General features: G+C 52.7%; 1 protein-coding gene across 3 annotated transcripts in view; it reads right to left on the reverse strand.

Moving 5' to 3' along the window:
- Positions 1–26,585, reverse strand: part of Rau (RA domain-containing protein rau) — a 77,508-nt gene that overhangs the window by 17,284 nt on the left and 33,639 nt on the right. For 2 of the 3 annotated variants that reach the window (XM_077687505.1, XM_077687507.1), the window contains exon 2: positions 23,159–23,191. The exons of the other annotated variant lie outside the window; for it this stretch is intronic. In XM_077687505.1, coding sequence (XP_077543631.1) covers positions 23,159–23,191 — 33 coding nt within the window. The remainder of the gene's footprint in view (positions 1–23,158; positions 23,192–26,585) is intronic. 3 annotated transcript variants of the gene reach the window in all.

Below are 26,585 nucleotides of genomic sequence, written 5' to 3' on the forward strand. Positions count from 1 at the left end.
CTCTGTTTCTTTGAACGAACTCAGTCGGGCCACTTAACGGGGAGACAGGGGGGCCCGTTCAATAAATACAGAAACGAAAGCCAGCAGGGTGCGTGCATATAAGGACAGCCAAAGTGGTGCCATGACCATTTTTTTTTTGTTTGAAATGAAAATTTAATATTGTGCAGAACACTGTGTCTTCACCTGGAACTGGCAATACTTTAGTGAGAAACCCCATAGTTGGTTTAGTACAGAAATATTTAGGACGCGATCGGGCAGGGGCATGTATACTTTCCAGATTGCATGGTGTGGCAACTTTGGGGACCTGTAAAACAAAGCGAAAATGTTTCCAAATCTTCCTAATTTTTTGGCCAAATATTTGAAAAATTTTGCTGCTGTATTCCGAAAAGTTGACTTCGTCAAACTTATATTTTTTTGAAAAAGAAATATTTCTCAAGCTTATTAGCGAGAGCAACGTCGTTCAAAAGTGGCACTTCTAAAAAACTCTCTTTTCCATCGGCCTTAAGGCTAAGCTGTCTAGTTTTTCAGACTTGTTTACCAGGGGCTGCTGAACAGTTCATGCAATGCTCATTCCTCCAGAAAAGAAGCTTTTCGAAATACTCTTCGTAAAGTGCGACCAAAAAAAAAAATTAAAATCTGTGAAAAAAGAACCTTTTGGCGTGATTTAAAAAACGATGCTATCAATTTTTGCGATATTTACACAAAATGGCACTCAGTAACTGAGTATTCTAGAAAGCTATAAATGTATTGCATTAGTTTTGTTCCAACTTGGAAAAATGGGGTCACATTCAACGCACGTTTTTATATCCGATGAACAGTTGAGTAGCAGACCGCAGTTTTTATCTTTTCATTTCTTTTTCACAAGAAAAAGAAATGACGAACTACTTCCCTCTGCGTTCTTGACTGCTGTATTTCGTGTCATTCGTTCATTCAACGAGCACCTTATTCCCAATTTTGATCAATGTTCACCACAAACGAAACAAAGACTGAACTTAGCGGTTATCGAGTAAGTGCCGTATTGAAGACTGAACCATCTTCGGCACAGACTGCCGGGAGGGCGCCGCTCCAGGGTGTGATTAGAGGCAGGGAGTAACCACGAGGCCAATTTACGGGTGGCATTCAGGCCAGCTTTCAACACGGTTTGCCCAAAGACTATGAAGCAATTACAACACCGAAACGGCATTCTTCTTCCGCAGGTAGCTACGAATTATCAGTAGAGGAGTAAGCTGACGCTGTTCACCGCCACTCGAGAAGGGAGCGCAAGAAAAAGCATCGCGAATCGGAGGCGGCTTTCCTCGAAACGCGGCGCACGCAAGAGCGGTCGAGCCTCTGGCCGGGACCGCAGGCGGAGTAGGACCGGGAAAGACGGAGGGGGGTGCAGCTGGCGTTCACAAAGGCGGGCCCGGAACGCGGCCACGTCCCTTTAAAGATGGCCGTCGCGTGCGCAGCTGCTACAGTTCAGTGTGCCTGCCCTCCTCCGGTGCGCCGCGGCGGCGGCCACCGGATGTTCTCCGCCGCGGGCCTCGTCGGGGGTCCGCGGGGCGAGGGGCACTGGCGACAGATGGTGGCTCTCTCCCGCCGAGGCTCTCCTCGACGCGTGGTGCAGCGCACGTGGCGCAGCGCATCACAACTCCGACGCTGCCAGCGGAGACGCACGTGTGCGCAGGCCCCTCCCCCGTCGCCGTGCACTGCGCTGCGACGTTTCGGTTGCTCTCCACCGCTCCGCTCCGATCGGACAAAGTGAAAGCACTGGTTCCTGGTGATGTGATTACCTCCACCACCGATTTTGCTAGTTAAGAAAGAGCAAGACACGCCGTTCTGATAGCCTGTCCAATCGAGAAACATGCGTGTCACTTGACCTCAATGCCGTTTTCGCCTTCTTACGTGGCCTTTTTGCCTGCGATCGGCGCTTTCTGGCGGCTCTGACGGAAAAACGCCCTTTCCCTTTCAGGGACGATGCGGGATTTTCGTTTAGGTGCTTAAACATCAGCAAAGCGAGTTATTCGGCTCCAGATTTAAGAGAACACGCAAGAAAATGGCCGCCCCCAATCCGCGCTGTGAACCGGGTTGGACAGCGGAGCTGCCAAGCGAATGCAAGGCACAAAACACGGTTGACCAGTCCAAAGGAGTGCACGAAACGAAACCCGATTAATGTGAATTTGCGGTTTAGCACAGGGTTTAAGAGTAGTTTGCTAAAATAAAACTACAGTTTTATTTTAGCATGTGTTTTATTTTACATGTGGCTGTCCGTTTCACGGCGACCTTGTGATGTTGACGGAATGGCTTAATAGGCGGCTTTATGTATTTGTTAAGCGGCGACTGACATTTAATTGTCCATGATACCGGCTGAGAAAAATTCCGAGGAGACCAAGGCACTTATTATGAGCTGTGACTGCGAAAGCAATGTATGGTCTGAGCAGTCATACTGTTCGTTTCGAAATCATTTCGGTAAAGAACGAGTTACGGCCGTTTTCTGCAACCATGCTCTTCCCTTACAAGTCTACATATTGACAACAACTGCACGGTGAACTAATAACGAAATGAAACTTCTCGTAATGATGTACAGTCGTCTAGGCGGCCAATTGCATAATGATTTTTGCTAAGAGATCTACATTAGATTGAGATCTGCGGTCCATTCGCGAGGAAGTTGGCTTCGCCGCAAAGCGTATGCTGCTGACGCGCACGAAAAAATCCCGGGGACCGAGCCATGTACAGCGCCATGGTAAAAGTTGTAACCTTGAAGGCCGCACGCACGTGTGCGAACCGTATTATGTTCTGCGCAGCATCTGCTATCAGTGGTAGAGCAGCATATGCACAACGCAAGATATTGGAGCGCGCAGCACTCGAAGGCGTTCCACAAGCGCTGCTGTCAACTGACCCGGGTGGAGTCTCAGGCTATCATCACCCGACAGCTTCCGCCTCGCACGAACAACTTGACATTGTCACACGTCATAAATAAGACGTAAATATAAATGAGCTAGCAAGAAAGTGCGTGCGTGCGTGTGTTTTCGTTTCACATGTATACGATCTACAATGAGCAGACAATTTTCAGGAACAGGCGCAGTCGATGACCAGCCATAGGCCACGTTTTGGGTGTAACGCAGTGAATGCCACGTGCCCGTGACTTAGAAGTACTCCGTCTTCCGTCGGGAATTCTTGTGGATACCGTTACGTTGCCCTACATAGTGCTCGGTGGCGCGAACTCTTTCGGGCCTTTGTTGACCTTGCGTATGCCAGAGAGCCGGCACGCAGGCAAGTGCTTCCGGCACGCAGGCATGCCGGTACGCCAGCAACCGGGCACGCTCATGAAAACAGCCCACGACATTTACGGCTATAACCGTAAAAGAATAAACACAAAAGTGCACAAAGATGGCAATATAAAGAAATCCCGCTCACATCGTGAACCTGTCCTTGCTGTTCACCACGAACTACGCGAAAACGGCAAGAGTGAATGAGACCCCCACCCCCTCTTCTCTGGGTGTATTCCCGGGAACCAAACTCTCCAGTGTCCTCGCTTACGACCCTGCGAGACAGTGCAGGAAATATTTCTGTTCTTTGCAGAAATCTGGAGGCACATAACAGCCGACGCTCCGAAGGCTTTTTGGGGAACACTTATAAAGAGAGGAGGCCATTGTCCGTGCTACAGCCCGGGCGGGTGATCCAATTATAGGACTTCCAATTAACCGATTCCTTCAGTGCTGGCACATGCGCGCCGCCACGGCGCCTGTCGCGGGGCATAGCACCTGTGCCCAGCTGTCAAGAGCCCCGGTACCCCAGGAGGAAGGAGGAGGACGGGAAAACTTGTCCCCCTGGAGGCGCGGTTTCTCCCCGCGGCGCAGCTGGCATACACACGGCGGCACACAACTTCCGGGCAGGAAGCCGGTTTCCTTTCAAGGCGGCGGATGAGGGGAGCCCAAACTCCGGCGCTCCCTTTAAACTTTTTAAAGGGGGACAGGGCCACGCGAGTTCCGCTTCCCAGCGGGGGCAGATCCACCGGACACGCCCGCCAGGAGGGGGGAACGCCGGCCGAACGTGCGCCTGCCACGGTATCGCGCACATCGCACGTCGCGAATCTGGCGCTGCCGACGAAGCTGCCGCGCGCCACAAAGCCAGCACCGAACTAAACGAGCAGCCGCCTACACACCCCCGCCACTCGCAGCGCCGTTACTGAGCGCCCATAAAGATTCAGGATTTGAAATTAGAAAGCTTCCATCCATTACGCAACCGCAGAGCGTTGACTGTACCGCCCCCCAGCCGACTCACCACAATGGGAAATACACCAACGCAAGAAAAAAACGCTTCCGACCGAGTGTTGGTCCCTCTATACTCTGCGTTTATCTGCCACCTTCGTTCTTGGCGTCACCGACGCCCAAATGCACCCGCCGCTCTGCGGTGGACGTCTCTGGCCAGAAACGTTCAGGCGCTCCTCGATGCACGAGATAACGGCAGCGGCGTTCAGGAGTGCAGGTGACCACCAGTTGCCTGCCAGTGAGACCACCGGACGGACGCCGGCCCAAATTTGCTCAACAGGGAGCGCGATGTGTGGCAAAGGCGCGTGATCGGGACGGGGATGGAGCGTGAGAAAGGGATCGCACGCAGCGCTGTTCCCCTCCCGTGTGCTTTCCCACCGTAAGCCCAGAGCCCGAGCTTGGGTGTCGACAATGGGTTCTCTCTCCCGCCGCGCCGCGGAAGTTTTATGTGCCGTCATGAATGCCGCCTCGGCGAGGGAAATGATGCCACTGATCTACGCGTCACGTTACAAGGCTCCAAGGCTGGCACAATTATTTATTTCAAAGAATCAGAGAAACGGGGGGAAAACGATCACAATGAATTTCCGCATGCGTAATATCTAACAGTGAATGGATCAGTAGAGAGAAGAAATTTTCGCGTTGACTCTGTTCTCTATTTACGAAGTCCTCGCCGGGAGTTTAGTGACACATAAGAGATATACTTCCCAACGTAAAAGCCGCGTAGCTGGTGTGCATAGGAATACTGCCCCGACATATCGCGCATGCCTCTCGCGCAGTGTGTGAGATAACTTCGGGGTTTCTTCCGAGAACGTATTACACGGAGCGATACGCGACACTACTCCGGCCAGAGATAACAGCACTTTGAGAACCGGAAGCTTGGGAGATCAAAGGCGGCCGGCGTTGCGAGCCGCTCAGCCACCATTCACATAAATGTAAGAGATTTTCCGTCACTGCTATAGACGGGAAATGTCGCCGTCGCAACGGATTGTCCATACCATGCGACGACATACCAACCGGTGCTGTTTCAGCGTGCAGCGCGAAGGAAACACGCGGTGCTTGTCGCCTGGAACACGGTGGAGTTGACTGATTGATTGACTGTAGGGTTTAACGCGCCGACGCAACGCAGGCGATGAGGCGCGCCGTAGTGGAGGGCTACGGATTAATTTTGAACACCTTGGGATCTCATGTTTGAACACCTTGGGATCCCGAAATCTCGTACACACGGGCGTTTTTGCTTTTTGCCTCCATCAGAAAAGCGGCTGCCGCGGTCGGGAATCGAACCTGCGTCCTCGTGCTCAGCAGCACAACGCCTTAGCCAAACACGGTGAAGCTGAGAGGAACGGGAATGTGACGGAAAAGACCAAGAGCGTTATAATTAAAGTAGTTTTGAGAAACGAAAATAAATCTCACGCCTTTGTGTGGTTTACTAGACGACCAGGAAATTAATGACATAAAAAAAGCATCAACGAAGTTGAGGGTTCTCGACTTTTAGTTATTTTTTTCAATGCGGCGTAATTTTCTTGGTTGCTATTTTAAAACAGGCTTTAGGTTTTTTTCGGAGAAAATTCCTTCCTAAAGTTCAGGTTTTATTTTTATTTCCTTTCTGTGAATTGGAATCTACAGAACACAATACGTGACCGTATTTGTTTCGATTTCATTGGCACTGGGCCATTACTGCATTTGCAACCAATCCGAAAATACTTGTGGGTACACATAGATGCACGTCAGGTTACAATCATAGACAATGAAACAACAACCTGGATGAACCGACAACGTGACGGCAAGGTCGATACAACAGGAACCGTTTATTTGTTGAGTTTCACCCGTACAAAGCGACAAAAATAAACGAAGGAGTGGCATGCAACAGTTTTAGATGAGGCAAACATTTATGACCATTTAACCAGCCACCTTTTGACCAATTCCCTTGAATTTTGCGTAACTGGTCTCCATAACCAGTTTTACCTAATAGCAATAACACCCATGTATTTTATGGGTATTTCATTCAACGGTTCACGCGTTTGATTTCTTGATATGCTACTTTCATTCATTGCGAGTTAAAATTTCGTGTCCAACCACGCCGGGCTACGAAGCGCGGCGTAAGTGGAAAATCTTGCGTTCACCAGGTATCGTGTACACAGGCAGACAACGGCTTTTTTCCCCGCAGCGCCCATTTATCGTGACATGCCTCTGACAGCAAGCTTCAGGAGTCGAGAGAACTCTTCAGTTCCACTTAGAATGATACGTACGTGCTGATCCGGAGCCATGGATGCAGTCGACTAACCGTTATCGAATGGAACCAAACTTCTGAACGGAATTCATGAGGCATGTCTTTGTCAACGGTAACTGCAAATGCCGGAGATGCACTTTTCCTAGGTCGTATCAAGACGTGTCTTCCGAAACTGCGATGCGGCCCCGCGGAAAGTAGCGGAAAAGCACAGCGGTCATCTCCGGCGCCGCTAATTTGACACTGTTGAAGCTTTCTCCCTGTCACTTGCCCACCACAATTCAGCCTCCAGATGTGAGCGCCGACAGTCGGGGACTTGGTCCACTGGTTTTCAATTCCCAAGGACGACCTGAACTCAGATAAATCGGTATACGGCGTCTCGACAGGTGCACGCTATCGACCCGTAACCAGCCAACGCACATTCGGACATAACGCCTATGAGTGGTGCGCCGTGGCATATCATGCGGAGCTGAAAGAAGAGTCCTCCAACACAACACACCCACCCTGCGAACAAATACTAGCAGCAGCGCCCAAGAGCAGCGAGGCAGATGGCACATGTGCACACAGCCGGCGTGCTTTGGCGCGGTCGAGGTTGAAACATCTCGGGGCGACCGTTCGGCCGTATCGGGGCGGACTTCCCTCGAGAGAAGAGGCAGCGGCGTGGGAGCCGCACGCGTGGACACCCCTGGCCCAGAAAACAACGGCCCGGCGTGGGTGACCGAGCCGACCAACGCCGCGATGCACGCGCCGCAGCTGCTGCTATCTGGGATGCGTTCCCTCGGGGCCAGGAGGGGGGCCAAGACCGCTACATCGCGTGCCCAGGAAGCCGAATCATGCCGTACGATCGCCACCGCTGCGCGGACGGAAACGGCGCGCGGACATTGCCGGGCTGGATCGTCGATAAGCGGGGAGGTCCGCGCCCTGCGGTGCTAGTCACGGCGCCGCCACTCATCCCACGCCACCGACGCGCTCCGATACGCGGCCACGTAAGAGCACGCCCTTGGAGTTCATTGAGAAGAACGGCGGGCGCGTAGTAGCGTACAGCAGGAACGTGCCGCCGGGCTATCGCGCAGCTGCGGGCGGGATCGAACAACGCCAGATGAGTTACCTGCTTCGATATTCTCCTGGCTCCTTCGCCGTATTTCGAAACTCCGCCGGTCCTCAATGAACCCGCGAGCAGTAATCTACCGGCGCTTGAAACGAGCCGGGCGACGGAGTGCGAACTGTACACGTCCCGAGAGCGATGAGCGTGGGCTTCGTGCCCGCAACATGGGTGGAGTATGCCGCACGTAGGTATACAAAAAGCTAAAGCGGCGGCTACATAGTATAGCACTGAAACTGTCGATCTTATCTGTATCGATAGAAATAGTTCGATTGGAAACGGGTTTGGTATAACTAGTTTGTAGTACACGGATCTTATGCGTGTATGGGCGCTACAAAACAAGGACGTTTATGTTAATGGTCACAAAACCAGCCAGTAGTTGCTGAGTTTGCGAAGTAAACGTACCGGTGCGGCAAGGTGCAGGCAACCCCTGTGATCGCGTCGTCGAGTTTTACGGTATGGTCGCGGATTATACTGTTCGCCTCGGGAGCCGTATTACTGGTGAAGTCCAAATAACTCCCGTTCTGAGGACGTTCGTCCCAAATAAAAGGGTCGCAGCGGGTCTAGATTAATCCGAAGCCGAGCAAAGTCCCGAGATAAACTTGACAATTGAAGCATGTGATCAATAGTTGCGTTTAGACCAATGTACCAAACAAGGAGCCGAAGGTGCACCGCGGGGGCAGACGAAAGAGAAGCGGGGCCCGAAAGACACTTGCAACTGGAAGTGACCCCTCCTTGAGCCCGCCACGCGGGTGCCAAATGAGCGTACAGCAAACACGACGGCGGCCAGACCAAACATCCATTGATCACAACTGCCACACGCACTCCCAGACGTGGCCCCCGCGCCTCGCAGCGCTAACTTAACGTCCCCAGATGGGCCGGGCAACCGAATGCGGGACCGGCCTAAGACAAACACACGCTGGACGCGTGCGCTCGAATACGTAACGAGAGGGAGCGTGCTGCAGTGTAAACAGGAGCGAAACCGGGCCGGGAGACGCCGCGGTCCGACGAACAGGGGGGCCAAACACCGCCGGTTCAGAACCTTGGCCCCCACCCGGCGCCGGGTAAAGGGCAACCCGCGCGGCGCCTTAATTGCATCCGCCGGGGCCCGTGTCAAGGACAAGGAGCTCCTTGGGCCCCAGCTGATGCCCACGTCGCCCCCCCACTTTCCGCAGCGGGCACACCCAGGAGCTAGCTTGTGGGCGCCGCTATGTGGGCCGACCAGGATTGGCGCCGATCGGGCGTCCACTGCAGTGCGGCTGAGCCGGCTGGCAATTACTCAGAGCGTGAGAGGAAACGCGACACACAGGCGCTGGCGGAACAATGGTGCAGCACCGCGTGCCGCCGTGACGTCTTGGGCGAGTATCCGTCGCGTGAGATGAACACGCATGCGGACACCGGGTGCCCTACACTCCGCAAGGGCCGTCATTGCCTGGACCACGAAATCGCGGCCCATAGCGCTTCGTGCAAGAAACCTAACGTACACGAGCGCAATACGTAAAGCGGCCATCTGAATCGTGTCCGTAAATAGAGCGCACGTGTAATCAGCACACACATACACACACACACACACAAAAGGGGTCGAACGCAACTTCTCAATGGTGTTCGCAGCGCAAAGCTGTCAGAGACGGAGGCGCCAGACAGTGAACCCCGCACGCAGAAATGGGCAAGAATAGCTGCCTGTCGCCTCACGGCACGCACACTCAGCTCAAGCCAGTAGTCGCTCAACGCACCGCAACTCCCACAGTGTTTCGTCACGACCAATCGTAGATAAAAGTGAGGTTGGCCGATGGGGAGAGCAAAGAAAGGTCGGCGTCAAATGGCGGGCACGTTGGCTTTGTTACCAAAGTGAGGAGCAGTCGAGGGCGCCAACAGGAGCGTTTGCGCCTTTCGAGGGCACCTAGCTGAACTCCAGCTGGCCGGGGCTGTGGAACGTGTAGGCAGGACACGTACAGAGCCAGCTTTGCCCTTCTTGTCAAGACCCGCGGTCGCCTTCTGTGCTCTACTTTGCAGCCGAGGCACTCGTGTGTCACTTATCGTGATGCATGCCATTGTTTCATTGTGGCGCGGTTCCTGTCGGAAAGAGCGCTGCTGTTCTTGGCGGCCGCTCTTGCGCGCCTGGGGCGGCGGAGCCGATTTCGGATTGCCGAGCACGCTCATGTTCACACGAAGCAGTCACAGATACGGCGGCCCTTTTTTCGCCAAAAACGCGGCAAGACGGAGGGACGCGGCGGCAGCGCACGCACTCGTGCGCGAGACTAATGCGGGCGCAAGGCCAAGTTTTATGACGAGTCCCAATGAAGAGCTGGCCCGCGCGCCGACCTTCTCCTCCAGCCGCACGCAACACGACCGCCATTGTACGAGCGCCATCATTAAACCGCTCGTGGTGGCATGCGAAAGAAAGAAAACAAGCGAGGGGGCGGGCCTGTGAGCACATCTACAATAGAAGCCACAATGAGCCGGATTGTAGAAGCGCCGAGGCAAAAGGCGCGTGCGTCAGCGCTTACGCACCGTGCGCCTATGGAGGAGACACTCGGCTAAGGCCCCACCAGCGTACACTGCAGCCCATCGTTCCAAGCGACACCTCCCTGGGCGAACAGAACGTCGACGGTGTTGGTGCTATGTGGGCTAACGGTTCGGTGGTCACTAATCAGAAGCGTGCGACAGCGCAGCACGAACAGTAGGGCCAGCCTGAACGCCGAACGACGCCCGGGAAGCGATCAATACGAGTACGACAAATCGTAACTCGGGCAGTTGTCCTGTCTCTGCCTGTCTGACTCCACTTCTCACGCTACTCCGCAGCCAGTGTTAACTCCAACGTCGAACTTTTTGCCCGCAGAGTTCCAGCTATGCATTACACGCTTTGCGGAGCCGCACATTAATTTCCCGCCGTATTTTTACGACACTCTAAGCATCACTTAGCCTACAAATTTTCAGAATGACTGTTTGTAACGGTGCGAGTGCGTGTTGCTCGTGTTCTCATATACATATACTGCTCATATTCATTGGTTTTCAAGTACGGTTATACCGCATATCCACCATGCTTGTTGATAATTATCGTGAACAGTGCGAGGAAATAATCTTCGTAGTTCATTGCTCAAACCAATCTTCACCGCAATGTCAGTTTACATTTTAGGAAAGGTGTCCGACAAGCCCCCAGAGACGCACCCGTGGCACTCTGCAAGGAACAAGGGGTGAGATCTTTCGCTGATCCAACCCTGTAGCCCCAATATGGAATGTTCGGGCCCTAAGCCTTTAGCGAAGGCACGACAGCCGCAACACATGCCGAGCCCGCCTTGCAGCAGCCACACCCCAGAGGCACAATGCATCGCACCTTTATTTATGCGACGCTATCTGTAATTTCCTACTGTTCAACGTCCGTTCGTAACCTGATACGGGTAGTACCTCTAACCGCATTTATGACGCGACACCTCCTCTTCCACACCCCTTCCCCGCGGCCAGCTCTGGAGTTCGCGAATGCTTTCGCACTGAGAGACGCTTTAGCTTGTGGTAGCGTACCTTTAATTTTCAATGCTAGACGCACTGCTCGTCAGGGAACCGGAGGAGCGGCGTCTTCGTACTACGCAGGCACCAAATTCCGCTCCTCACCAAGCAGGGTCCTGCTCCCTCGTTTACGAGGCGCAACACGCGATGCCGGCGCCTGGCCGGCACCCTCGACCTCGTGGCGGCCAAGTGACGGCCGCTGTCCAGCGCGCAGTAGTTCCGCGGCTCGAGCCACGCGCCACGGTCCCGTGCACAGCCGGCGGCCGGAAGCGGGCGCCGGTCGGGGTTTCCGGCATCCAAAGACGCGGGCCTGCCCCTCCGCGTACACACGTGCGCGCCGACCATACAATGGTCGGACCTTGGCGAATTTCCACCGGAAATCCACGCAGCAGTTGGGCCTCCGCCGTCCACGACTGACATCCGCCCGATCGCTGCCGAAATAAAAGGGGGCCTGCATCCGTGACGCTCAATAGAGCCCGGGGTTTTAATAGCGCCAGCGGAACTGCCTCGCCCGGCGGAAGGCGTCGCGTTGTTTTACTCGCGTCGCGTGAGAGCATTCCCATGCGCCGCGTCTCCCTGGCGGAGCTGAAATTTCACGGCTTCTGCTCGCGACCAAGCGAGGTTCCCACAAAAAGGGAAGCGCTGGGCGCACACCGAGCCACCGCCAGACCGCCGAACCTTCCGGCTCACGTGGGCGGATATCGTATTGCGCCGCGCCAGCGAAACGTGCGTACGCATATAATAGACGGGGGAAATAAGTGCCCCACGCAAAAAAGAAAGGCCCTCGTAGAACCTGAAATACATGCAGCAACGCGGCGATAGTCAGGTTGAAAAAGTTGCACCCTTCTGAACGTGCTATTTCACACCATGAACACTCACACACAGTAATATCACTGCAGGGTTGCAAGAGCCGTGATCGTCATACAGAGCTGACTGCCTTTTGCAACTATACGATGACGTCGTATCTTCCATACGACACGATGGCACTTCAGACGACAGCTCCCGTTGGTATCGTTGACAGGCGACCAGCCCAATATGATTGTCAAGACAAACATGGACGTCACAAATTGTGTTCTACTCGTCAGAATGTAGTCTTATACACGAGCTACACTGCCGCTTCAAAGGCCCTCCGAAGGCCTTCGAACCAACTGTCTATCGAGCGGTGCTTTGACTGTCTATTAGGCGCACTTGTAAACAAGCGTTCAACTGCAGGCGGAACGTTGCCGTGTAGCAGAGGCACTATGCCCTTAGGTAAACGAAAGGGGCCTCAATTTATCGATGTCATCCTGTGGCGGCGGTTTCAATGGAAACGGCGAAAAAAAAAAGAGAGAAGAACAGCCCCGTACAAACAGTTACGTGCACATTAATTAATGTAGCCCAGGGACCTACATTAACACCGAACCTTCTTCCATGGCCCACGTGCTGCCTCGTCGGGCACCCAAAGCCGAATCGCGCGAACAGCATTAGAGCAGTTTTGCCTGCGTCGACGCCAGCTGCGCGTCGAGAAGCAAAAGGCTGACTGGAGCAACACGAACGAAGAGCCAGCGCACAGCGGGGGAGACGACGACGCGCAGGCTCCTGCCGCGGCTCGCGCGGAGATCGCTGCTTTCGCCGTGGATTGTCATCGAGGCACGGCACGCGAGCAGGATCGCCCACGCGGCACCAGTTCCTGCTCCGAGTTATGCCCAAGGATGCAACCTCCGTGGCCCCGGCAGCGCGCGCGATCGCCGGAAACAAATGCGCCTCGCTCAACGGCGAATCCGTCCTGTCACTGCCGCTTCCAAACGCAGTTGCGGAGCCATCCCGAATACAAAACTACGTTGACTCTGTGCCAATGTAAGCAGACGAGATAATCGGCACCCGGGCTCACGGACAAAGGAATCGTCGGTTACGCGCAAAACGCCTTTGTGAGAGCGCGTGATAGATTGCGGATGCTCCAGGAGAGAGAGAGAGAGAGAGAGAGAGAGAGAGAGAGAGAGAGAGAGAGAGAGAGAGAGAGAGAGAGAGAGAGAGAGAGAGAGAGAGAGAGAGAGAGAGAGAGAGAGAGAGAGAGAGAGAGAGAGAGAGAGAGAGAGAGAGAGAGAGAAAATACGCTTTGTCTCAAGAAATAAATAAAAATTTGCCGTCAAATCAGTGCCCTTCCACTCTGTGCAGAAGGATGACCAGCGAAGCTTGGCTCAGCGCAAGGGGTGCACGAAAGAAAACACGCTTGTTTGTAATTTGCGATTGAGCATACTTCCTAGACAATAATAGCTGATTCAAAATGGGACAGACGACAGTTTTACTCTAAGGAAGTGGTTCTCAAATGGGGGTCCACGGGCCCCAGGTGGTCCGCGAGAACACTTGAGTGTTCCGCGAAGCCTCCCTCAAAACTTTTCCCTCCGCCATTCTCTTCTCAATTTTGCTAGCACTTGCTTGCAATTGCAAAAAGGTGGCTGCACCACAATACATGCGCGTTTAATTTCTTCGCGTAGGACATATTTTAACACGTTTTTTGCATAATATGCCAGCCAAGAGCATAAGAAAACAGACACAGAAAAGGCACCATATATGTGTTTAGGAGACTTTTAGATTCAAGAGCAAATTGTTTACCCAATGACGCGCATCGTCATTAACATCAAGCAAGAAAGGTGGGCATTGGATAACCGTTGTCGACGTAAGCTGCAAGTGCAAATCTTTTGACATTATGACACCGATCAACATATGCTCCGTTGTGGGGTCCCCGGACATTCACTTTCGCTAGACCAAAAGGGGTCCCCGGGACAGTCACGGGGCTGTCTGCTTCGCACCCGCGTCGTAGACATCTTACTGTCTGTGTAACACACCAGCCCAAACCTCTCGACTACGGAGGACAGCAGTCGGGTCGCACCGTGCCATGAGACATCCAAGTCGAAATCTCCCCCAGCAGACCGGCTATGTGAACGGTGAGCGCGTGAAGCCTGCCTGGGGGAGATAGGCGCCGCACTCGGGAAAAAGGCGGCGGCGGTGGGGAGGAATTTAAAGTGCGGCTGTAACCATACTCCCAACATAGATGGCCATGCTTCACTGCGCAACACACAATGCGGGAAAGCCAGCTTAGACAGACCAAGCTTACACCGATCTCCTTAGTCTGTTTCACCTCTAAACACAAATGCATTGCTGGGAAGACATTTTTTCAGGAGTACTATAAGACATCTTGAACCAAAATATGGAGGCCCTAAGACTTTGTCTACTATTTTTCATGAATTTTCCCATAGGCTGAACACAAGTCCCCGAATTTTCATTTCACACACCGAGTAGTCGTTCCACACGGGCGCGAGAACTGAGAGGGGTAGAGACCATTAGACATATCCAGCTTCGCCGTAACAAGCTTGGCGGTGCAGGTGACCGGGCTGGATGCGCCCCAAGAAAACAGCCGCGCAACTCGCTTTTTTTTTTAATAAGACCAGCCAACGAAACTGACCTCTGAGGACTCGAAGCCTCTTACCGTACACGCCGGGCGCTGCAGCTGGCTACGCAGTCAGTGCTAATTGGTGCAAAAATTACAGGCTCCTGGCAGAACTTTCAAGCCTTTCTATCGCAACCGAACCGAGGCTTGCCGGACGTCCAAGAAGCGAAAGGTGCGACCGGTCACGCAGTCGTTACAAGCAGGTGACAGTGCTTCATTTCTGGACACGGTGGAGGCGGAACGCAAGTATAGCGCGCGTTATGTTGCAGGTGTCTCCCACCAGACGGGCTGCAGCAGGTGGGGATTCGAAGCTGGACGAGCTCCAAGCGCGGTCGAGGATGCGACCCCCAGGGTCAATTCTTTCTTTCAGCTTTCTCCCCGCACACGCTCCAAGTTTCTTAAACTCGCCGATTATCCTTGCCCGCACTTGTTAGTATCCAAGACATAACCCCACTGGAAACAAAAACACCCGGGACTTGTTGTGGCACTATCTGGTGGCCTTCCATTTCCGTCCAAAGCAGTCTGAATGAAGACTGGCCGTCTCTTGTGACCTGCACGCGACGGCACGACTTCGGCAAGACCCTGAATGAAGTAAATGACCCCGTAACAGCTCGCTGTAATAAATTAAGTCACTTTAGTACGCGCCCCTCATGCTTCGAACGATTTATATGCGCGAAACGTCTTTACCGTCCAAAGCCAATCCATGTTAAAATTCCTGCGTTCGCGTGCATGTGTGGGCACTTCCATCGCAGATTCGTAAAATACAATGCGCACCAACGGAGAACGAAAACAGCTCGTTGCTGGATAAATCTGGCGGATCATGTTGTCAGGCAAAGGACACTACTAAAAAGTACTTTTAGAGCCAAGAACTTCTAAAATAAAACCGTACTAAAAAGTTACAAGCACTCCAACAGGTCCGGAGTAAGCAAAGCAAGCGAACTGCGCCCATTGTGCTGGGTTATCTATCGTGCAATTCCTGACGGCTAGCGCGGATCTGGAAAACGAGCATATCTGCCCAAGTGGCGATGGGATCCCCGAACGAATCGCACGCTCTCGACGTGAGTGACGACGGCCGCCAGCATTGGGAAATCGTCACCGGGCCAGAAGAGAGCGCGCAGCCGTCAGGCGCTCGTCTCGTCACCCATTGAACTCCTCCCAGTCACGGACGGAAGGGGCAGTGGGAAGCGGCCAGGCTCAATGAGGCCAATTGGCCGCCGGCAGCGCATCGGCCGGGAAGGGGTCGAGCCGCGCACGCCACCACGCCGCCCCGGGCAGCAGCTACTTTTGTCAGAGTGCACTTTCTATGGGCCGCTCCTCCTCAACCCATCACGGCGGGCCTCGGCCGAGCCGCTACCGGGCTTCTTCTCCGGTCCAGAGATCAGGGTCATTGAGGCCCCGCCGTCGGCGCGAGGTCGCGGCTCGGAGGCGGCCGCACTTTCAATAAAAAACGCGCTGCTTCCGGGCGCCATCCCCGATTAGATTCGATGAGCTCCACGAGGAAGCGGCCGACCCAATCCCGGCTCGAATCGGAGCCACCAGGCGTGACTCGGCTGGGTCGAGCCACGAAAGCGGCACCTGGGCTCTCCTATTCCGCTATCTGTCCAGGCTTCTTCTTGTACATAGGCCAACACCGACGGTACAAAAGCGCCATGCGTGCGGGGCAGAGTCTCGCTGCAGTTCTCGTTTTAGCCAACGAGTCCCGTTTCCTCCTGGGAGCACCAACGCAGCAGTCGGAGGACAATCGCGTTTTTCGAGATACTGAGTACACAAGACGGCGGGAATCCGGCGAGAAAAGCGCTCTTCCAATGTCAGGGAACACAGTGAGAAAAAAAAAGACAGTCTGCACCCATAAGCAGCTTAGTAATCTGGAACGTTGTTGCCCGCATGCTTCCGTTTCTGGTTTCATAACTGCCAGAAATTACCAATAATGCGTTGCTTGGATTCAACCATTGCGATCAGTGGAGCACAGCCTCGGTGGAAAACCCTGGACGCTTACAAGTAACAAAAACATCATCGATATTTTTTTTCTTCTCCGCACTGCTAAATGAATGAATGAATGAATGAATGAATGAATGAATGAATGAATGAATGAATGACCGGCAGTTTGTGTTTACGTTAACCAGAACGCTGAACCCTGTGTTTTGATCCTTACGGAGTGGTTACCTATAACACATCTGGACGCTGGAGCTTTTACAATAGAATATTGATGAATGTATCCGGAGGTCCGTCGATTCAATGTTTGCTCAATGCTCCCGGGCATGCTTATCACGCGGTCATAGGTCAGCGCAGAAAGTAGAACGGCACTTGTCTATCTCCAGGACACTTTGCAGGCTCTAAGCCCACGAAAACGCAGAGGGGCTTGCAACTGCCGCGCGATAATTTCAACACGAAGGACGTCACAAGGGTAGCCGCGGAGTGACCTGTCACCTCAGCGAGCGGGGAGGTTACAAGCTGCGGCGGGACGCGCCACACAGCAAGAATAGAAAAAGAGAGCTTTGTCTCCATGGGCCACGCTCGTAATTCTGGGCCATTTAGGCAGCCACCAACGAGGTCCTGGAAAACAGAAATCGCGGCGCCTGCAGAAGTGGAGCGGCTGAAACAAAAGGCGCTCCTCACAGCGGCGGCGCGAAAACGCGAGGTCGCCGTCGGCATCAGGGCCAAGTTCGCCGCACAGAGCCGGCTCGTTCTTCGCTCTTACGGAATGAGCGCGGGGATTTTCTGCCGAGCTGCCGCTGCCACCCCTCCACAAGCGAGACGAGAGGGGACCGTTCGGCCTTTCCCAGCTAGCGCCACCCGGGGGAAGGGAAATTAAAGGCCGCCGAAGCAACCTCGAAAATTCATCCCAACTGCCAAAGTAGATGGAACAGCAGCCTTCTGCGGAACCTAAACGGAATCCAACCCGCCGCGGTGGCTCAGTGGCTAAGGCGTTGCGCTGCTGAGCACGAGGTCGCGGGTTCGATTCCCGGCCGCGGCGGCCGCTTTTCTGATGGAGGCGAAAAGCAAAAACGCCCGTGTGTACGAGATTTCGGCGCACGATAAAGATCCCCAGGTGGTCAAAATTAATCCGGAGCCCTCCACTACGGCGCGCCTCATCGCTTGCGTTGCGTCGGCGCGTTAAACCCCACAATCAAATCAATAAACGGAATCAACTAACAAACTCTTTAGCATGGTTGTGGGGGCACCTCCCAGAGGTGGTTGTTGCCGGCGAGAAACGGGTTCATTTATACAGAAATAGGGGCCAGCAGTCAAGAACGCTAAGGAAGGCAAAGGGGAAAATGTGGTTCGTCATTCATTCTTCTTCTTCAAACAGATATGGTTTTCGAAACACTTTACAGACAGAAAGCGGAGAAAAAAATTACACCATCTTCCCGTAGGGGAACCCTGAGTAGTATGCAAAGCAGCCATGGGGTCGACTGAAGTTCCCATTAGTTTTCAGTTCGTAGTTTCCGTTGACGTTCAGCTTCGCGTGCCTTCGTTGTATCAGTAGCTTCTTGATGTAGTTTGAATGAGTGAAGGACATAAGGCACGTTCGTAGTACATCCTCCCGTCTCGGTTTGTAGCGCAGTGGGAAGAGCGCCACGTACCTCTCGTTGCGGCCAGAGAGTCATGGGATCGAAACCGGGCACCGCCTAACTATTTCTTTTTATAGTGGACTGCGCTGCCGTCAGCCCAAACTTTGACGGGGCTCAAGAGACGCACATGCGCAGTAGAGTGCGGGCAAGAGAGGGACGGACACCCCCGAGCAAGAGATGCTCCGCATCTAAAACATTCTCCCAGAGTGGGACCTGAACCCACGACCTCTAGAATAACGGTGTGGCGCAATACCGACTACGCTACAGAGGAGGCTGTGCTCTTTCCACTTTCTTGGGTACTTATGTTAAGGTAATTGTTTCGTGCGCTTGGAGGTGGAAGCCAGCGACACTCCGACACCTCGGGGTGAAGGGGGCCTTCTTTTTACCCCCACCCCCCGCCCTGTGACTCGAGCGTCTACGACTTTTCAAAAGCGATATATATATATATATATATATATATATATATATATATATATATATATATATATATATATTGGCCCAGGGTTTACGGTATTCCGCTATAAGCCCCAAATTTCGAGGTTTCTCACAACGGCCTTTACCTTCAGGGTATTTTTTTTTCTTTTGGAAAATGAATGCAGAGTGCGCAAAGGCTTTCCGGGTTTCTCCGCGACGCTCACGCACCTTGCGAATCTTGGCCAGAATTAGCCCGACGCGGCATGCGCGTCGATCGCCGCTTTCTCTGGGCCTAATAGAAGAATCGTGGCGCGCATTTTGGGGCGAAACGGCACCGGGGAAACAAACGGGCGCCCGTGGCGCTCTTTTTTCACGGCCAGGCCGGAGGGGCAACAAAGCACCGCGCGTCGAGGAACAACACGTCGGGGTGGCGGAGCGTTAACCTTGCGCCAAAAGCGCGAGCGAGGAATGGGGCAGAAAGCATCCCACCTGCGATGGCCCGGCAGTAATACGCGAGCACATTTATTTTCGTCGGCGCACTGCTCGCCAGAGGTGCGAGCCCCGCGCAGAGGCGCAGAGAAAGCACACGCGATGAGTCGGGCGCGTTGGCTTCCCCGACACGAGCGCGTGCGCTTTTTCTTCTTCCTCGTGGACCGTTCGAAGCGGCCAGCCGCACTCTTGAGGGATGCCGGCCACGCTGGCCGCAAGGCTTGGCCGCGAATAGAATAATGCGTTGGACGAAAGTTCCTCCCGCGGCGCAATCGAAGCCACATTAGCGCAACGAGCTCCGAGATGATAAATCGCGTACCCCTCGATCGTTACGGTCGCTACAGAGCAGAACGGCCGAAGAGACGACGAACGAGTAAAAAAGAACAGCGAAATTAATTACTACAATAGTAACGGATTGCTTCGCCCTCTTCTGCATCCCCGCTCTCCGTTGGATAAGGCTTGACTGAGATAGAATTAATAGCGATGCCGCCGGGGAAACGTACAAGCCAGGAATCAGCCCGATCGACTATAGCGGAGCATGTAGACCCAAAATTGCCAATTGCGCGCATCGAAACAAAGTCGAGGTGTATTACGCTCGTGACTCGGCTCGTTTATCGGCACACGTCGTCATAGTGCCTGCAACTGTACCGAAGTAACCGTTGATTGCTGTAAAATGTGATTCAAACATTCAATCCTGACCAGTTCCAGCGCAGGCCAACCCACAAGGAGCGCGTGCGTTCTGCCGAAGCGCGTACGCATACCTACACTGCCATCCCCATCTCGGCCGCTTCCAAACCTCCTCAAAAAAATGACGGAAAGAAAAAAAATAGTGGGCGGAAGGCGTGTATAGCAGAACAAATGCCACACGTTTGGTAAGTAAAAGGCGTCAAATGACGGAGGACGCGCGTTCAAATCCGCGCGGGCGAGGTATTTTGCACTAACGAGGCTCTTCGCTCAAAACGAACCGTCACTCCCGCCTATTACCACTGGCATAAACGATTGAGCCACCGCAACGCAAGCGGCGAAATGCGCAGTCACGTGGTACGCGGTCAGTGCAGTTTAACTGGTTGTTGCCAAAATGCGTTCCCGTGTGATGCGCTGGGTGACGGCCGCAGCTCGTGCGCGAGAGAGTTGTCGGCGCATAGGCTAGGAAAAAAGGGCTCGCGGCAAAACGATCGTTAAAGAGGCGCGCGTCAGTGCCGCCACAAGGTCCCCCCGCCACACGCGGGAACAATGCCCTCGATCGAGCCCCGGGGCCAGCGGTTCGTTATGCAAGAGGCTGGAAAACTGTGGCGGCCTCCGCGCGGCGCAGGTCTCGTCTTTCGCACGTATACCTCATCGTCTTTGTCATACCGCGTGGCTGTCGTGGACACGCATGGCCGATTGCTCCTCGCCTGCAGCCCTGACGCAAGCCGCCCCTCCGAGAATTCCCGCGAGAAATAAACGCGGGCAAATGAGCGCGCCAGGCATTCGCCGGAGGGGGACAATGGCGACGCAAAGGCATCTATAGAGCTGACTCAGTGCAAACATTCCTCTCTAAGCTACACCGACGGGTTGGCGCACCACCGCACCATCACGAGTCATCCCTTTTGAGACCATGGCTTTTTTTTTTTTCTCCTCACTTCGTCATCAACAGATGGCGTACTGTTACGTGATCTTGTTTCGCTTCACTATGCAGGAGAAATGCGTACAGGAACAGGAGAAGTTGACGCCAACGTCACGAGCCGCCCGGTACGCTGCACACTCCAAGAAAAACGTACACGGCAGAAATACCTGACGCTTAGGCAGAAACTACAGCCGCAACAACAACGAATAAAATGGAAGATCAAGAGAGGTCACCCCGAGGGTTTCTCAAGTGAGGCAAAGCATATAATGACTCAGTCGCGTATAATATTCCCCATAAGTGATCATTTGTCGCGTTTTAAATAAGCGAGCCTGTACCGCATATAATAAGAGTAGTTTTTGCAAAGCACCTCGGTTGGCCCGCTGCTCGATGATGTCCAAAGAACATTAGCACCCCACCTCCCAGCAAGCATCCAAGGCGAAACTAACGGCATTTTTAGCTACGAATAAAGGTAATTTAAGCAAACTAACCTCAATGAAATTTCGCATGCTAAGCCATATTTCTAGCGTTCAACTGTGGCATTATTTGTTCTAAAGTAGGTGCAGTTAGCTTCGGCTATCTTCCCACAGCCATACGAGAAGGCAACATCGCTTCCAATGTTCCAGTAAATGCGCTAATACATAACCAGCATTACTAAACATCATGTCGCTAAAGATTAATCACGGCGACCAATCATAATGCAATGTGTTTCATTTTATTTGTACTACAACGTAAAGCATTTACCGTAATCATGTATTCGACCCAAAAAACTGAATTCGGCTTTAATGAAACCGACGCCCAAAAACGAGCCAACGAGCCTTAGTTCTCCCAAACACATACGTTGCATGTAAAGGCGTTCGATTTGAGTCGATAGACGATTTCCGCATGGTACGAACATAGTTGTACATCCTCCCACCATCTGAAGTGCGTGTACCGACTTTCATCGGAGTGATCAAGATTGTACGAACAAGAAGATGGGGGTTATACGTTCTCCGCCCGCTCGCGGGCTGGAATAAATTTCAGAAGCCCGCCCGCTGCAGTGTCGTATATGGGCTAAGGCATTCTGCCACGCGGAGTCGCGGGTTGGATATTTGGCTAGTCGGCTGCTATTCCAATGGCGAAGAAAAGTTAAAAAAAAATTCCCCGCATTTCCCCGAGGGGAAGAATGTGAAAGTGCGAATGCACGAGTTGAATTTGCGCGGTTCGGTAATGTTCGCGAAAGAGAGATCACACACACACACACAACTACAAAGAAAGAAAGATGCATTTATTCACAGACACCTATATGTGTTGTCGTTGTACTTGATTGCTAGAGCGGATCTCAGCTTTGAAATTTCGTGTCAGTACTCCTTTAAGCGGGTGCATTAGCCCTTCTCACGCCCGATTCTTGGCCAATCCCCCACGTGGGTATGTGCCATGTCAGCGGCCAGGCAGCGCGCGCCCATCTCCCCCCGTTGCCAAGGAAGACGAGGAGCGCGCGCACCCGCAGCTGTTGCTATGCGGACGGCGGCGGACGCTTCAGGCTCGCTTAAGAAGTGCATTCGCACTTAAAATCAGCAGTGGCTTAGCTCGGCTATGCCAGGATATACGTAGCGTGAGGTATGGTTCAGCTGGTTATTCTTAGGTTTCCTGGTTGTCTAGGATTAGCGTATTATTATGCTTACTGCTGCTAAAACGATTTCTAATCCAATACAATACAATTTAATCTAATGCAGTTCAATCCAATCCAATCCTATCTAATTCAGTCGCGGCGGCGGCGGCTCCGGCGCGCCAGCTATGCGCAGTGAGACGTCACTGCTCCTCGCGCATGCGCAGCACGGCTCTCCAGGAGTCACGCGGAACTGCTCAACCTCAGCCAGTGTAGCTCACTCTACAAAAAAAAAACCGGATTTACAATATTTCGGCGCATGTAGTTCGCTTGCAGTTCGCGCCCACACATTTGCCACGTTCCTGCCCTTCCTCCCCTCCTCTCTATAACCACAACTTGCGAGTGTATTTATATAACCCACCCACTTGCAAGTGTTTTCGACAATCTTATGACAAATAGACCAGTGTTTTCGACAGTCTTTCAACAAGCTTCTGACAAACATTGGTTGCGCGGTCGAGTTTTCTTTTCGTTTTTGTTTTTAAGAGAAGCGTTTTTCGGCGGCACAGAAAAGGAAGACACACTGGCGTACTTACGTAATGCATCGCCGCTAAAATGCTTACGCGCAAAGAAACGCGAGAGTTTCGTAACACCGATTGGGAACTTTTCATTACAGCCCAACACAGGCGTTGCGCCAAGCATGCGAGCGGTATTGTCGTTCCAACCTACAATGGCGTGCGTCACGGGGTACGTTATAAAACACTTGTCCGATGAAACCACCACATGTGCGGGAGGAAACGCGAGAGTTACGTAAAATCAATCTGGAAGCACGACACTGGCGGTGCGCAATGCATGCCACTGAAGTATACCGTTCCAACCTACAGTGGTATGCGTTTCGCACGCTGCGTTAGCATACGATGTTTAAAAGCACGCCGGCACGAAATTTAAAAAAAGAAGAAGAATATTGTGTGATAGATAAGCGACTCACCAAATCATCTTCCCCGGATCGGAAAGGCGACCTCTGTTGAGGAAACAGAAAACGAATGTGTAGCGCGCAAAACGGTTCAAGGAGCGAGCAAGGACAAGAAGGCCAGGGAAAGAAAGAGCTCCACTCGTGCGTCTACGTCACGACCACGTATACCACCACGATAGCGCACGGTACTCCTCACGAAAACCGGTGCACGAACAACACACAATATCAGGATGAGCGACCTTTGTTGGTTCCGCACTGCCACTGTTTCCTACAGAATATGTGAACTCATGCCAGTGCCCACACACTGTGACCCACGGGACCATGAACCCGTAAACGCTGCTTTCTTAGGTAATTACCACTGCACTTCTGCTAATTAAAGAAGCGGCACAATGAAGGCTTTAATAAGTAAAAAGAGGGGGACACAATTCTGTTACAGCCGATTGATGTCATAGGAGAAACACTGAGGATTAAGGATGCTCGCCATGTAAAATGGGTAAACGGCAATATATGTACCCACAAAACGTTTAACGGAATGAAAATACGGCCTTGTATGTATACAGGCCGGTCGGCTGGGCTGTGCAATCATCACAAGAGAGGGCGGAAATGTGGACTTGGACTTAACATAACTTTATATAGACGTGCATATTTGAAGCGGTTTCCTTTTTTTTTTTTTTTTTAGCTCTCCAGTCCTGTGGGTGCGCATACATGGGACTCGCGAACTAAAAGGTCAAGTTGAACCCGCTAACAGATTATCGAGGCTAAATATACCGTCGTTCTCATCTCACTTTAATACTATAAATCAGCGGTCTTCAAACGGGAGTCCGCGGACCCCGCTGGGTCCGCGACGGGATATCAGGGGTCCGCGAAGTCTTCCCAAAACTCCCAAAATTAATTTCTCCTTCTTGACAAACCTTGCTGACAATGCAAATATGTTGCTTCGCTGCATGACATGTGTACGTTTATCTCTCTCTCTCTCTCTCTCTCTCTCTCTCTCTCTCTCTCTCTCTCTCTCTCTCTCTCTCTCTCTCTCTCTCTCTCTCTCTCTCTCTCTCTCTCTCTCTCTCTCTCTCTCTCTCTCTCTCTCTCTCTCTCTCTCTCCCGCGTAACACATCTTTTAACGTTCACTTTTTGCACAACACGCCAGCTATGCAAAAAAGCCAGACACGCAAAAGGCAGCGCATAAGTGTTTGGGCGACTTTAGCTGCAGGTGCAAATCGTTCGAAAATATGACACCCATCAGCCTAAAAGTCGGCCTCAAAAGGCGGGCATAGAAATATGTGCATGGGCGAGCTCGGCTGCATGTGAAAATTGTTTGACATTATGACATGGATCAATACAGTTCATCGTGGAGTCCTTCATCACTTTTGCACGCCCAGAAGTGGTACCCGGCACAGTCGCGGTTCAGATCCACTGCTGTAAGTTAGCCGTACAGTTAATCAGCCTTTGCTTAATGAAACTGTCATGTGCTCAGGTTCACATTTCCATGTTGGCGCTCTACTCGTTGCCTACTGCAGTGCGATAGTGCTCCGCGACGCACATGCGCCTTCCCATTGGCGCCGTCCAGCTTTCGCGCTCTGACTGGGGAGGACGCCCCGAGGAGGCAACCCGGCGCGTGTTTTTTCGATATCCGCCCCGCGTCCCGCGGTCCTGCGTCCAGGCAAGGCGGCCGTGTCAACTTTGCGATAGCGCCGAACGCTTTGCGGTTGCCAGCTGAGTCCCCAGCGAGATTGCCCCCTCCCGCTATGGGGCGTGTATGTACGTACGTGTGTGTACACAGAGCGAGGCTACCATTTCTCAGTGCACGCCGCTGCTGCGAAGACGGCCAACCACGCGCGCGTGGACCTTCCCTCGCAGGCCAATGCAGACCAGACCACGAGGGGGGCGAAAGAGGAGATAACACAGAGGAGTGGGAGCGTCAACACATGGTGCGCCGCTGAGGATTAGGACGCGATCGAGACAACGTCTTGTGCACACACAAGGCGTTTCTGCGCTTGCGCTTCTAACGCTTGCAGAGAGATTTGATCGCTCGTGGTCCAGCAGACGATTTTGGCAAAGACTTCGGGACACGGGACACGGCTAGGACACCTGAACGAGTTGTATACGGCGAAGCGTTTATGAGGAGCTTAAGTACATCTTCTTTTGCAACCCGCGCGCCTAAAAGGCGGTAACTGAAAGATTGTTAGTAAATGTACACTTTAGGAGCTTGCACGATCAGACAAGTCGCTACACCGCATGTGGGCTAACATTCACCGGAGCCAAGTGTCCGGTGTAAACGTAGCATGGAGGTAGAAACCATTTCGCTTTTGTAGAGACTTTCGAATTAACGAATGACATCACTACCGCTTACTACTGTATTTTTTTTTAATGAGCGAGAAGTGCACACCAAAAAGGTACTCGAAATCAAAGCAGTAAGAACACATAAAAAAACTGGCTGCTACTACGTGCAGATGTAGCACGTTTCTTGCATGATACCGCAGTTTCTGGTGAGTGCCCTGCATTTCGTCAGGGACTCACTTCGTCATGAGGCTTTTGGCTCCGAGGTCCACTTAGACGCTGTCCGTCCCATAACAACTTGTTTTTGCTTTCGTAACAACTTGTTTTTGCTTTCGGTTTCTTGCCTTCGACTTCCAGCTTTGCCACTTTCTCGGCAGCGACACCGTCTTCCCTCTTCATTACATGGTCAAACCTCCTCACCCTTCCTTGTTTGACTTTTCATTTAGTGTCGTGACTTCCCCAGTCTTGTCAATCTCCATGTCCGTCTCGGCATCCTCATTTTGGCAGTTTTTATGTGGATGCTATTCAGAGGGACCGTTTCTGTTGCATATGACATCGCTCTCCTTACCACCATCGCATACCGCGACTTGGACGTTAAGCTTAACCGGAATCTTGTCACAGAGTAGATACTCTTCAAGCTCCTCCTGCTTGGGTGTTGACGGGGAACCCTTCCTCCGCGTCTCTGCTTTCGTCGACTTGGATTGGGTTATCCTTTCCGTCACAGAAACATCCGGCTTTAGGCATTCGCATTTGCGGTTTCTGTATTGCAGGCCACGTTTTCTGTTCCGCCTCTGCCGATACAGTATTCAACAAGAGACTAGGAACTGCTCTGCGATAGCATCTGTCTAACTGTTCAAAACGAGTGGGCGCAGCGTTGAGTCCCATTGTCACATCGACCTAAAAACTCGCAATTTCGTTGGGGAAACTGCTAGCCGTTGTCGTCGCGCATCTGTACCTTGTACGAAAGGGGAAAATTCCCCTAGTGATTCCTACAGTCCGAACTTGGAAAACATTCACGTCCCTAATTAAGTGTCGACTAGTGAGATATTCGCACATGTAAAAATCAACGACACGATAGAGTAGCATCGTTCACGGCCGTGATAAAAGCTTCAAGACAGTCTAGTATGCAGTTCTAATCGCGGCCCCCGACCCGAGCTCCGAGGGTCGC

Source organism: Haemaphysalis longicornis, unplaced genomic scaffold (genome assembly GCF_048455015.1).
Source record: "Haemaphysalis longicornis isolate Haplotype H1 unplaced genomic scaffold, Haemaphysalis longicornis Haplotype H1 scaffold_1, whole genome shotgun sequence".
In the NCBI taxonomy this organism is placed as follows: domain Eukaryota; kingdom Metazoa; phylum Arthropoda; class Arachnida; order Ixodida; family Ixodidae; genus Haemaphysalis; species Haemaphysalis longicornis.